The 12,750-nt window shown below is 40.0% G+C and overlaps 1 protein-coding gene across 1 annotated transcript in view; it reads left to right on the forward strand.

Annotated features, from left to right (window-relative positions):
• TRPC5 (transient receptor potential cation channel subfamily C member 5) overlaps positions 1-12,750 on the forward strand; it is a 65,243-nt gene that overhangs the window by 20,729 nt on the left and 31,764 nt on the right. The window contains exon 3 of the mRNA XM_054215008.1: positions 12,342-12,678. Within this exon, the coding sequence (XP_054070983.1) occupies positions 12,342-12,678 (337 nt within the window). The remainder of the gene's footprint in view (positions 1-12,341; positions 12,679-12,750) is intronic.

The following is a 12,750-nucleotide window of genomic DNA, read 5'->3' on the forward strand; positions in this document are numbered from 1 at the left end:
CAGCTTCATCTTGTGATCTGGCCTGAGTGCCTCAATCTTCAGCAACCTGGACAAGGGCCAGATTAGCGACAGCGGACATTTCAGTTCAGTCCTACCTCCGGAGAAATACTGGCCTCACCACAAAGGCTCCACCTCAGTCTGCATCCCCAGGTCAATCCCACTGCAGTGCAGTTCTGCCTCATGATGCAGACACGGGTTTCGTCTTTACAAGGGTAGAAAAATCTCCCGTTCTTTCTTTTTTTTTTCAACAAAAAAGCCTGGGAGGTACAAGTTTTGATTTCTCCCAAACATTACATGGTTCAATATTTTATAAGCTGACAAATGTGTCACTCATGAGGAAGAAGACATTTTTCCTTTGGTAGAGGGCCAAAACAATGGAGAAGAAATTTCTTGCTTTTCATGTTTGTTTTTAATAAGCCCATATATCCTACAAGGTAAATTACTGTTTACACAGAAAGAAAAATTTCAATTACACAGGAAAGATTAAAATGTGCCCTAAGGTAGCTTTGTAGCATATTTTATGGTAGGAAATACTAAAACCATGCTATGTGATGTTCACAAGCTCCGTCTCCATCTCATCATAAATATAGAATGGTTGCGTCCTCACTTTTGAATTACAAAAGGCCCTGATCATTTCTGTAGAAGATAGGAAGGATTTAGTAGTTGTGATCACTGTTCGCATGTCAGTCGCAAAATATTAGAAAAAAATTAGGACAGCTCTAGTACACTGCAAAACATGATGAGTTAGATCCAGCACAGACATGTCAGTTTTCTCAGATTACTTTCTAAAGGAATTGTTTTCATAGGATCACGGGAATTCATAGTCTAAGAGACAAGCAGGCTTTTCATAAGTGCTCTGTAGTATATGGCATTTGTCTTCATATGATTACTTTTCAAATTCTTTTATTCATGACTAATTTTGGAAGGAGAAAGGTGCTGAAGACTTAATAAGAAAAAGGACAGCTCAGCTGTTGGGGACCAATCTTTGCTATGCTGTTCTGGCACCAAATTAGCTCTGCATTTGTTAATATGTTTGCATTTCTAAGAAAAGATAGGGAAAAGTCATCTCTTAGGGTCTTGCCAGTCATGTAAAGCACAGTTGTATGTACAGTGTACCTTTACTGTATTGGAGAACCAGAGTATAGGCTGAATGCAAATATAATTTTTGTGTCCTTTAAGGTTTTTTTACATTGCCAAATTAATGTAAAGGAACCATAGCATAGCAGTGAATCGGGTCTAAAAGGGCAGATTTCTCCTTGTATATAACATTCTGCTAAACCACAAGAACAGTAATATGCGTTCAGCCTATTCCTGCTTTCCTGCTCTCCATCATAGGTCATTCACATCTTCAAAATGAAGTAAAACATCACAGTAGTGGGTTTATAGTGCTTTGCATTTTTCTGGTACTGGTAATTGCAAATGGCTGTGCAGGTTTAGTTTATATGTCTGTAAGAAATGCGCACAATACAAGGCACTCAGAAAAAAAATTATTTTGCTTATGACTATATTGCTTAGCACTTTCACTGAATTAGATCAAAGGAGTGTATGAAATTCCCTCTCAGAAACCTTAACCTTAGTCTCTCTTACTCCACTCTAATCAATGACAGAAAAGGAGAGAAGTAGAATTGTTTGCTTTTCTAATTTAGAAACAGTGCTCTTTTTACTGTTTTCTCTTCAGGATGAAGCTTCAAAAGTTTTAGGTCTTTTTTTTTCAAGACATTTTACATAGACAGGTACCTCCTGAGATACAGTACTGGAGTGAATGAATAATCATTCCTGCCATGCTACATATTTTTCAGCTGTGTCTTGACTCTTGTCAACTGTGTGGCTGCAGTTAGAAGCACAGCATCATTCTCCAGGGATTATGCATAAATCTGGCAAATTTCTAATGGCACTTCAGTTAGTGTATAAAAAGAGCTTTTAAAAATATCAGAGATGCATGAAAAATGAAGTGCGAGGTCTGTGAAAATCAAAGCTCATCTACTGCACCTTGTTTACCTGTTTTGAAAGCCATTCAGGTATCTTGATGGATAGCCACAGATCTTTCTTTGCTTGCAAGCAGGGCTAAGTTATTCTCCCATGGTTTTGTCTGTTTTCTTGCCACACTGCCTGGAGGTATAATGATACAGGGCTGAATATTTGTATTGTGCTGTTTAAAGGCACAATGAAAAGCTAGCTTTTCGGTGAGCCTGCACAGCTCAGGAGATTAATAAACGGGCTTTTACTTTCATGTTTCCAGAATGAAATACCATGTCATGAAAAGATCTTTATTAGGACTAGGTGGGGAAAGCAGAGCTGCTCCTTGTGGAAGCTTTTTTTCCTTTCTAGTGACCTGGAACATCTGTATCCCTTAGGATATTAGATGGTGGGGATGGTGTGGTTACACTAGATCTGTCCTACACCACAAATCTGAATGTAAGTTTAGGGATTTCAAAAGCTCTGAATGTCCAAATGTCACCTTTCATTTTCCAACAGCATTCATTTATTCATTATTGTATGCAACAAAGTTACTGTCTGATGTGTGAACAGTGGCCTATGCTCAACGAAACTGATTTTTCTCAAACTCAATCCCAGCAGGCAGATGACCATATTACAAAATCTTCCATGTGTGTGGTACTCACTGAGCTGTTATCAACAGCCTCAGCGGCTGGACCTTGGGGTGGCAGGGGCGGGCACTTATCTGCATTTGCACCCTTAGAACAACCTTTCCTGCTGATCGCTGGTGGGGCAGCAGCGTGAGTGGTGCATGTCTTGGAGCCCCTACTCTGTGGGTTTGTGCAGTTGCCAGATCTATTTATTCAGGTTTGGAAATTAGCATCTGACAGTTGCATTGTGTTACAAAAATTAGGACAAGTGGCATTTATTTAAGTGTGACTTTTCTGCAAACTTGGAAGAAGAATAAGAAACGTTCAGAGAGCTGATGGTTCATTGGTTTGACAAAGTGGACTTGAATGTTTATTTGAGGAAACAGTATTATTTGGTATATTATTCACGTAACACCAAAATGTTCTAACTTGATGAAGGTTAGCCACATATTGCAGCTGTCACAGAACAGAACTGCATAAGACTATCTTTTGACAGCAAAATCATCTCTGACTAATCTTGCCATGCACAAATTTGAAAAAAACAACATAAGACTGTTATGTCAGTCAAGGACAAGGACTCGGCTTGTGTTAGTGTAATGTGTAGCTGAAAGTAAATGCCTGGATCATTCTTTAAGTAATTTTTTGGTGCCTCGTGCCTCTGACTTAAATGATCTCTTGGACAAAGACAGGAAATATGTTGAAAGCTAAAGGGATTGCCACTGTTCTAAGAACATTCAGGAATGATTTAGTGAGTTCGTCAGTTCCCTTAACTTCATGTATCCCATCAGTCTTCTTGTCAGCAAGAGAAGAGGCTTGGGAAGGTAAGTTAAAGTACAGGACGTGATTGATTGGCTTTCTGTAGACAACAGAAACTAGAAAGAAGTGACGCCTTGTATGTTGTATAAGCCAAGTGTTCAGTCTTACCGCATCTGAAGCTCTACAGTGCCTTTCGGAGTCAGCTTTACATCAGTAGTGAAGTGTATAATACGTTATTTCATACTTCACTTTGAACAATACCCTGAAATAACAAACTCTGTGGAAAAGAATATTGCTGTGGATTCTCCCTTTTGGATATAGAAGTGTTCATTGTTATTTACCTGATTTCTGTGAATTTCAGCTTTACTTGTCTCACTTAGTGAAAAGTGTTATGAAACTCTATAAAGAAAAGAACTGAGATTCCACTCCCCTTACACCTCTTATGTAGCTGTAAGGGATCCATCATCATCCAGGCGAGCCATTTAGGTGTCTCATGATTGAGAACGTAGTTACCTCATAGTTCTTCACTCCAAGAAAAATAAGATGGATAGATGGGTTAATCATAATCCCCTCAAACTAAGATGTTGTGCAGAACGGCATTTGAAAGCTGTAACTGCAGTTTTTGTGTTCTTGTTCTTTCTCTACAAACCCCAGCTGGCTGATAAACATCCTTCAATGAAGCATATGTCCTCCTCATCCTGCAACGGTGATATTGCTCAGAAGCAGAGGTAGCCTTTAGAGGTTCCCAAAAATCTGAGAAGTGTTTATAGTGTACTGTCTGTTCTTTCCTGGATTTTGGAGTAAATTTACTCATTCAAGAGAAGGTAAGGTAGAAAGAAAAAAGAAACCGAAATTAAACAGATATTTCTCAGAAAGGAAGCAAATGAAAAAGATTTTTAGAGCTTTTTATTAACACTAATAGGGTAAAGTAGATATGTATTTAAAAATACTTGTGAATGACTTTTAAAATTCTCGTGTTTGCTTTACTTATCACTTATTTAATGTAAATGTTAGAAATCCACTAGGGAGAATAAACCCAGCCTTTTACTTAAAAGTCAATACCTTCTCCACTTCAGCTAAAGCCTGTGAGAGCTCCAGGTATTCATTTGCAAGATCTGTAACTCTTGAAGTGCTGCCTGCAAGAGGACTTAGGAAACTCTGCAAGATTTGTCTTTAAACAGTTTTTAGCCTGAGTGTTTTTTCAGTGCTCCTGTAGGATGTGTCCGATATCCCCTGTTCAGCTCTTGGAAGCCAGTTAGTGTGTTGTGAATTAACTGACTCTCTCTTAGGTATATCACTCATATTTGGCACTTGCTCGTACTGCAGCACTCTGCCTTTGGAAACACAGCCTGTACCTACTTAATCTTTTTAACAGAACTGTATCCTGGAATGTTTGCTGAAATACTTCCTAAAGGAATTTATTTCTCAACTGTAGTCTGCTGTCTGCTGAAATAAATGTTGAAAAGTTTTGCTTATGTCTGGACTCTTGCTCAGGGTCTGACCCAGACGAAGCGTGTTCTGGTGGGGTGTTTGTTAGCAGAGGATGACCTCCAGAAGTACTGTTCAGCAACTTGCCTTTATTCAATGCAGAATTTATGCCTGCACTTAAATCCTAATGACACAGGCCATAAATACAAACCCATAGCTAAACACACATTTAAGCACTCTGAGTAGAGATGGATTTAATTTCAAGCTTAAATACTTTGTTAATTGCTTCTTCCATGGGTAGGTAACCAGGGATTGCAATCCTCTACTTTTGTCCTAGAACATGTGGGACGTCTTTTATTTAAATATTTAGCCAATCCAACATAAATTTGTGAAAACTATGACTCCTATGGAACTGTAGCAGGCTTTTAGAGTCTTTCATTTTGCCAGCATTCGCATCACTGGTGAATTTGCAATTATTACTGCTTAAGCTGAGTTCATGTCTGCTACCATCAAGAGATGTGTTATGGAGACCTTTAGTTAAGGTTCATGTTTCATCATCACTTAAAATATTTTAAGAACAGATTAGACAAAATTCTGTATAATTTGAGGCCGTATGTTCATCTGAGGAGGATCTGGAGTTTGTTTTATTCACCAGCAGAGGGACTGAGCAATTTGGGTAGCACCTGGTTTTCTTGAAGGAGGCTTCCAGCTCAGCTAATGAGCTTCTTAATGGGAAGAATAACTGCCATTTGGATTTGCACCAGTGCTTCACTGTTAGTAGTAACAGGCATGTGAGTAGCAGCTGTGTTTTTGATTGGATATTCATCCTATATTTTCCTGAGAAGAAACTATTATTTCTTGGAAGTGCCTGATGAGGAATGTTGAGTTGTAGTCCCTTTTCCCTGAGTTATACAGCCTCCTCTCCAACTTCTTTGTCTCATTTCTTCCTTTTTTTCCTGTTACAGAAAGTACTTAATTAACAGGATGAACAACCATTAGGTGTTTACCCTCTGCAACTCACACTTCAACAACAGAATGTAAATAACCTTGCAGTCATTAACAAGGTTGAACTTTAAAAAGAAACGTGCTACAAAAGAGGATTTTCTTACTCATCTCACTGTTTGCAACACTGCAAACTTGAGGAGACTGGTATTTCTTATGTAGAATATCTGATCTCATAGGGCTTATTGGCTTACTGCAGCAGACATGAAATTAGGCCACAGATAGTTTCTCTCTTCTGTCTTGGGCTAATTTAGAAATGTAGCTCTTTGAGTATTGCCCACTGGAATTGCCTTTAAGAGCAATCAAACTGATAGAACAACCGCATTTCCTTTCATGCTCAGAAGCTCCTGTCCTGGTCAGGAAGTGGAGGCAGAGTAGTTTGTCTATTGCACTGGAAGCGTGTTGCGCTACTTGGTTCTGAGCAGTAGCATCTGCAGGATTTGGGACTGCAGGAAGAGGATGGATTTTAAAAGTTCATTTCTTTACATGACATTTCATGTTCCTGAAGTCAGAGTTAAAGAGGATCCTTCATTGCACGCGGTGATCCATATGCCTGTTGACGTTGTGCCAAGTGTTATAGCTTGTGTGGGCTATTGGACAGTGTGTATTAAGCTTTGTGTGTTAAGACATGAAGATTTGGCATTGATTGATAAACGCAAGCCTGTGGTAGGACTGACAGTGTAGGAGTTTCCTATATCTTCATGGGAGGAAGGAAATTCTAGCCAATTGATTCTGAACATTCAAGTATGAAAGGCTGTGCTCTTCCCAGTCCATCTGCAGTTGTATTGGGTGGGGTGGGGTGGGGGGGGAGTAGGTACTTCCATGCCTGGGTACGTCACCCTGTTAGTGACCTGGGATGAAGAGAGGCACAGACCTGCTGCCCCCAGCCCTGCCTGGCCACGCTCTGCTCGCCAGCACTGGGGGGAGATGTGTGTCATCAGAGACATCTCCCTTCAATCTGCCAGAGAGTGGGTGCAAGGCAGTACCTCCGCAGGATGGGACCTAGCTTTCTAGTGAGTGGAGAATGGCAATGGCATTTATCCTCTTCATGGTAGAAGTGGATTCACAGGAAATCTACATTCTTTACAGATCTAGCTAGAATATATATGTATGCTACTACATCAGACACTGCAGTTGCCTGATTGTCACGCAGACTGCAAAATCTATCTCACTTCACGTGAAAATCTGCCTTTCCCAAGCCAAAATAGCTTTTAATTGTAGACCTTGCAGGTATTCAGCTGACATGTTTTACATACTGTGGGATACAGTGCTGTTGGTGAGATCTAACCTATTGAAATGAGTGTCAGACAGAGGAACTAAAGTTAATTTCATGGCTCCCATGCCACATTTGGCTCTCAATGGTAACCTCATTGGGAGCTGATGTAGTTGACTGATAGAAGAACTCAGTCCTGCTTATTAACACAGGGCTCAGCAGTTACAAATTAGTGCTTATTCATCTATGAAGAGCATTCACAATCACCATCCGCAACAAGAGTACAGAAAAGAACTCCAACAAACTCCAAACAGAAGAGAATGTTGGCAGCCATCATGATAATCAGAATAAATGCAGAGAGCTACTGTGCTCAGCCCCTGTGATGTCTATCAGGGAGCTATTTCGGTTGCTCCCCGAGGCATTCACATCTCAGCCCATCTGTGTCTGATCCTAAATTACTTATGACTGTGAGAGATAAGGGATTTCCCCATAGATAAGGGGAGGGGGGGGTGGAACATAATTTCTGTTTGATATTTATATTAATGGCACAGCATGCAGAAAGCATTTAATTCCCCAGAAGTAGAATTTAGGTGACATAAAAATATCAGTAAAGATTAGATATTAAGAAAAAGATACTCCATCCAGCAGCTGCTTTTTTCCCTTAAAAATTTTCCCGTTGATAGAGGATCGGGTGACAATGAGTATGATGAACATTGAAAATGAAATTCTCTAATAGCATAATCCAGCTGCAAGCCAAATGTTACACAAAGACCCTGGCAAGACTGAAAGAAGAAAGAGAGAACATAAAAGACTTTGTATTGCAGTAGTCTGTACCCTTAAAGTGCTTCCCAACCATGACCGAAGTTGCTGATCTCACTTCTTGGAAGGGCAAAGATACTTATCCCCGTTCTCAGAAGCCAGGACACTGAGCATCTTGCCCATCAGTGACACAGTGATGTTGTCCTCACGAAAAAGTACTCTGCGTTGCATTTTATCTCCTAGTCATTACGTATCTTCAGCTAGGGACAGGTTCTGCTCAACAGGTAATGGAGAAGGAGCTTGATCTTTGGATTACCTCCACCAGAAATACATCTACAGGCTTTGTCTACAGGTAGGGACAATCCTGGACTATGTTATGGCAGCACTACCACAACACTAATAGCACTGAATGTTTAGTTCATACATGAGCTGAATTGAGTATAAATGCTACCTTTTGGAAGCATTTCTTTTCATTAATGCAGCTGTCAAAACATTCTGCATCTGTCTGCGGAATGATGTCTTGTGCTGCCATTTGTAATAGAGATTGGAGGCTCCCATAATGCAGCAGTCCTGGAAAAAAATGCTTGATACCATGCTTGCTATATACTGGAGAAATACACTGCTTGCAAGTCATATGCTCATCTTCTTAAACAAATAGAGAGCTTCTGGTACGGTACATCTGCCTCTGATTCTGGACCACCTACAAAACCGGGACAATATGCGTTTTTTTAAATGATCACGATCTCTCCTTTTCACTGTGCAGAAACTTTAACTGATACCAAATCCTGTCACATACAGTACGTTCATGTGAAATTATAAGAGACTGTGATATACACATGCACTATTTCTATCTATGGCAAATGAAAGGCTTTGCAAAAAGGTGAAAAAACATATTTGGGACCCTACTTAGGTGGAAATTGAACCTGTACTCAGGAAATGCCTTGGCATAAGTAGTGCTGGAGAAGTCAATTTGCTTTTCCAGATCTCAGTTGTGTCTATTCGCAAAGTAGAAATAAGATTGTTCCCTTAACTTTATGAAGAAATTTGAAATTATGGATGATAACAAAAGTTCCACAATATTATTACAGTTTCAGGCTACTTCATACCTAAAAGGGCTAAAGCACAGCTTTTTCATGTTATTGTATTTTATGTGCATTGATTTAGCAGTATGAATCCTAGACAATCTTTATGAGTTGAGCATTCAGGGTTTAGTCTAGTCAATTAATTTGATGGTTTAACACCTAGAAGCAAAGATGAGGCTGACGTTCACAGGACTACTTCGGGAAATAGCTAGTTTCTGTGTTCTTTCATGTTAACACAAAGTTACTGAAAAGCAATTGGTTCTTTAGGCAGCACACCAAGGGCTTAGTTGACTTCTTCATTATAATTGAGAATTTCAGTGTTTCTGCACACTGGAAATTTTGGTTTTCAGCCAGCTGTAGTCTTTGCATGACTTGAGTTCTAAGCGGCAGTATTTACTAATTTGAAATCAGTGATTAATAAATTGGACTAACATGAGTTAGTAAAAGCCTACGTAGGTAAGTGCTTAGCCTTACCTTTGATAAAGACAGCATTTCGTGGTTTGTGACATTAGGGAGAGTTTCTTTCCGTGGTGTGCTTAAATTTCCCTTAGGCCATGTTCAGTGAGGTTGGGATGGGCTTGACTGGAAAATTTAATGGCTTTTTCCATTTCCATTCCCTTTTGACAAGCTGGTCTTTAAAGCTGCTCTTTCATGATGCATGAATTTCTCTCCGTTTGAAAAACTAACATCACATCAGATACAACCCAGAAAGCAGATTTTAGAAATGAGCTATTAGGCAGAGAAGAGGCACTTTTAAGATGCTTGCAAGTTGCACAGCAACCACAGGAACATATAGTCATTTGATTTCTCAAATGACTCTGACTTTGACTCAAGGGAAAAACAGTTTTATTCTCCCCTTAGAGCTTTCTATCATATGTGATAAAGTGAAAATGTGTTTATGCATTTTCCCCCTAAAAAAAAAAAAAAAGTTGTACCTCATCTCTGAGAAACAGCAGTACCCATTACCATGTAAATTACTGCAGAACACATCCGGTCACAGCTCCTGTTTGTGATCTTAAGTGAGAAAATATAGCAGTGTAACCTTCCGTTTCTTCTAGCTTTTAGACATAACGCACTGACCCTTCTGAAATCATAGATTAAAAACCAACCAAGCAAATGACAATCGATGCTTGCCATTTTTTCAGTTTCTGTAGAATTGTTTCTTTCATCACTGTCACCAGGCTTGGAATTTTACAATAACATTTTCTGATCCTTACAGGCAATAGGTCTTGTCTTTTTCTGGATATCATCATCGTATCAACTGTTGTCCAGTTTCTGCTGCGTGCATGTGTAGATCCATTCCAAATCAAATGCATTTCTGATTTTCTTTTCTGATGTCCTCTGGAGCACAGTGTCACTTGTACGTTACACTCAGCTGTCACGTTTATTATAGTAATAACACATAAACGTCCAGCTTCATAAATACCAGATATTCCTCTTGGAGACGTTATTTTCACTACTGATTTTGGTCAGTTCATATATTTGAAGTACCCAGGCCAAAAATGGTCTGCTTCCGATATAAACAGCCTGTTATAGCATATAAAATACATTCACAAAATCTAAAAATACCTACAGAAATTAATGACTTTATCAGACTGACCAACTAATTTTTCCTTTTGCTTGACCTTGGTTTAGTCATTTTGAACATGGCAGTGATAGTCCTCTGCTGGTATAGAGCATGCTGAGAGCAGAGCATGAATAGTCCTCCCAATATTGGACTGGTTTGGTGGTGAACGAATATTTAAAAGATATGGATGCGTGCTAAAGCTTTTATTAAGAAATTGTCTCTTTCACATTGAATCTGATCTCCTGGTGACTAAGACCTATGGGAAGTTCTAGGTACAAACGCTTTAGACATGATGAGAAGCTGTCTCATAAACGCACATATGATGGCTGATTCAGTATTAACCCAGGCCATGTCTGCACGGAGTGCAGTAGTGTCTACAGAGGAGCTTCTGCCAGGGTTGAAAAAGTCATCCCAATTTGGAATAGCAAAACAATAAGATGGGTACTCCTGTATTCATAAGCCTGTTCCTTTGCTACCATGGCACAGTCCTTCCAAGAGCTGCTTTAAATTGTAGTGGTGAAAGAGTGCTTTGCCTGATAATATCTTCCCTGAGGGGGAAGAAGATCGTGGTGGCACTACATCCCTCCCAGACATCGCTTTTAGATAAAGACAAATGTAAACAGTACTGTCATCTTCAGGTTACTGACTGCTTTGAGTCTCCTTTATAAGAGAGGTCCTTGATAAATGCTGCTAGTACTACTGTGTCCCCTGGAAGCGTGACTCTTTCTGATAAAGCTGTGACTGATCATAGATGTGGTTATATTGTTACAGGAATGTGTTTATTGATAACTGTACCCGTGCTAGGACAGTTTTTCTGATTTAATCACACCAAAATAAGTATAACAGGCAACCTCAGAACGATAGTTGAGATTTTCTTTTGAACTTGCAGAGCCCAGTGAGAAATCCGAATTTAGTAGATCAGAAGTATAGCTTCAACAAGATGGATTAGAAGTCAAATACATAAGGAAACACACAGATGTCTTGGTCTTGCAGACATCTCTAATTAGATATGGGTCTGAAAAGGTTTGAAAACCGTGGGGCTGTCCAGGTATAATCAGGAACATAAAGTCTTTTGGCATAGACCAGAAATATTTTGGCTTGACTGTGAAATTCCAAGGGCTGTTAGGTATTAAACAGTCTGAAGTAGCAACCTGAGCATGTCTGGTATGGAGTCTCTGAGATGCAATAAATCACCATCATAATGCTATTTTTTACAGAGTGAAAGTAAACTTTCAAGTGTCACTTTTGGTACTGTGATCAAAGGTTTCTTTTTTCCTCTGCTTAATCTCTTACATTTTACAACTTCTCTCTTCCTTAATAGCGAGGCACGTTTACAAATGTGCTGTCCTGCTTCCCAACAGATGTCACCTGGCTGAACTTTACATTACTGCATGCTGTCTCATGCCCAGCCCAGCCCACACACACATATGCTGGCCTCCTTGCACAAAACCACGTGCGGCACCCCACACACTTCTGGAGACATTCTCTCTCCCTCTCTCTCACACACACACTCTCAGAGCTTTACACCTTTTCCCTCTTATCTCATCTTTTAGTCACCTCTTAAAGATGCTGACAGTGATTTGAGACAGTCAAAACCTGAAACATTCTGAAAAAAACCATGTTGAAACAGAAACACATGGGAAGAGAAGAGCTCGTAGTAACTTCTGTTGTATCACTTTTGCACGAGGCTTCATGTGTGGTGAAGTGACTGATCTACATAAGGATGCTTCGAATAGAAAAGACCTCATAGAGGAAATCTTAAATGCTGTGTAGAAAAACAAGAGTGAAATCTTCCTCCTTTCTTCCCTCTGTCTCCAAAATATGCTTTCCCACCCCACAGCCAGCCCCAAACTTAATATGAGGGGCTGTGTGGGCTCTAACACATACGTGAGGGGGAGTGCACATGAAGTACCAGTCAGTAATAATCTTTCTTATTTTTTCCTCCTCAGTTTGTTGCTCAGCCAAACTGCCAGCAGCTACTAGCAACACTTTGGTATGATGGTTTTCCAGGATGGAGGCGGAAACACTGGGCAGTAAAACTCTTGACCTGTGTCACCATTGGACTGCTATTTCCTCTGCTATCCGTGGCATATCTGATTGCACCGAAGAGCAGGCTGGGACTGTTCATTAAAAAGCCATTTATAAAGTTTATCTGCCACACCGGCTCTTACCTAACCTTCCTCTTCATGCTTCTGCTGGCATCGCAGCACATCGTCAGGACTGACCTTCACATGCAGGGACCACCTCCCACCATCGTGGAGTGGATGATCCTGCCCTGGGTTCTAGGTAAATCAGAAACACAGAAATGCCTGACTCACACCCATGGCAACTGTGTGGAGACTCATTCCTGATCTCAGT

The sequence above is a fragment of the Rissa tridactyla genome, chromosome 9 (genome assembly GCF_028500815.1).
Source record: "Rissa tridactyla isolate bRisTri1 chromosome 9, bRisTri1.patW.cur.20221130, whole genome shotgun sequence".
Classification (NCBI taxonomy): domain Eukaryota; kingdom Metazoa; phylum Chordata; class Aves; order Charadriiformes; family Laridae; genus Rissa; species Rissa tridactyla.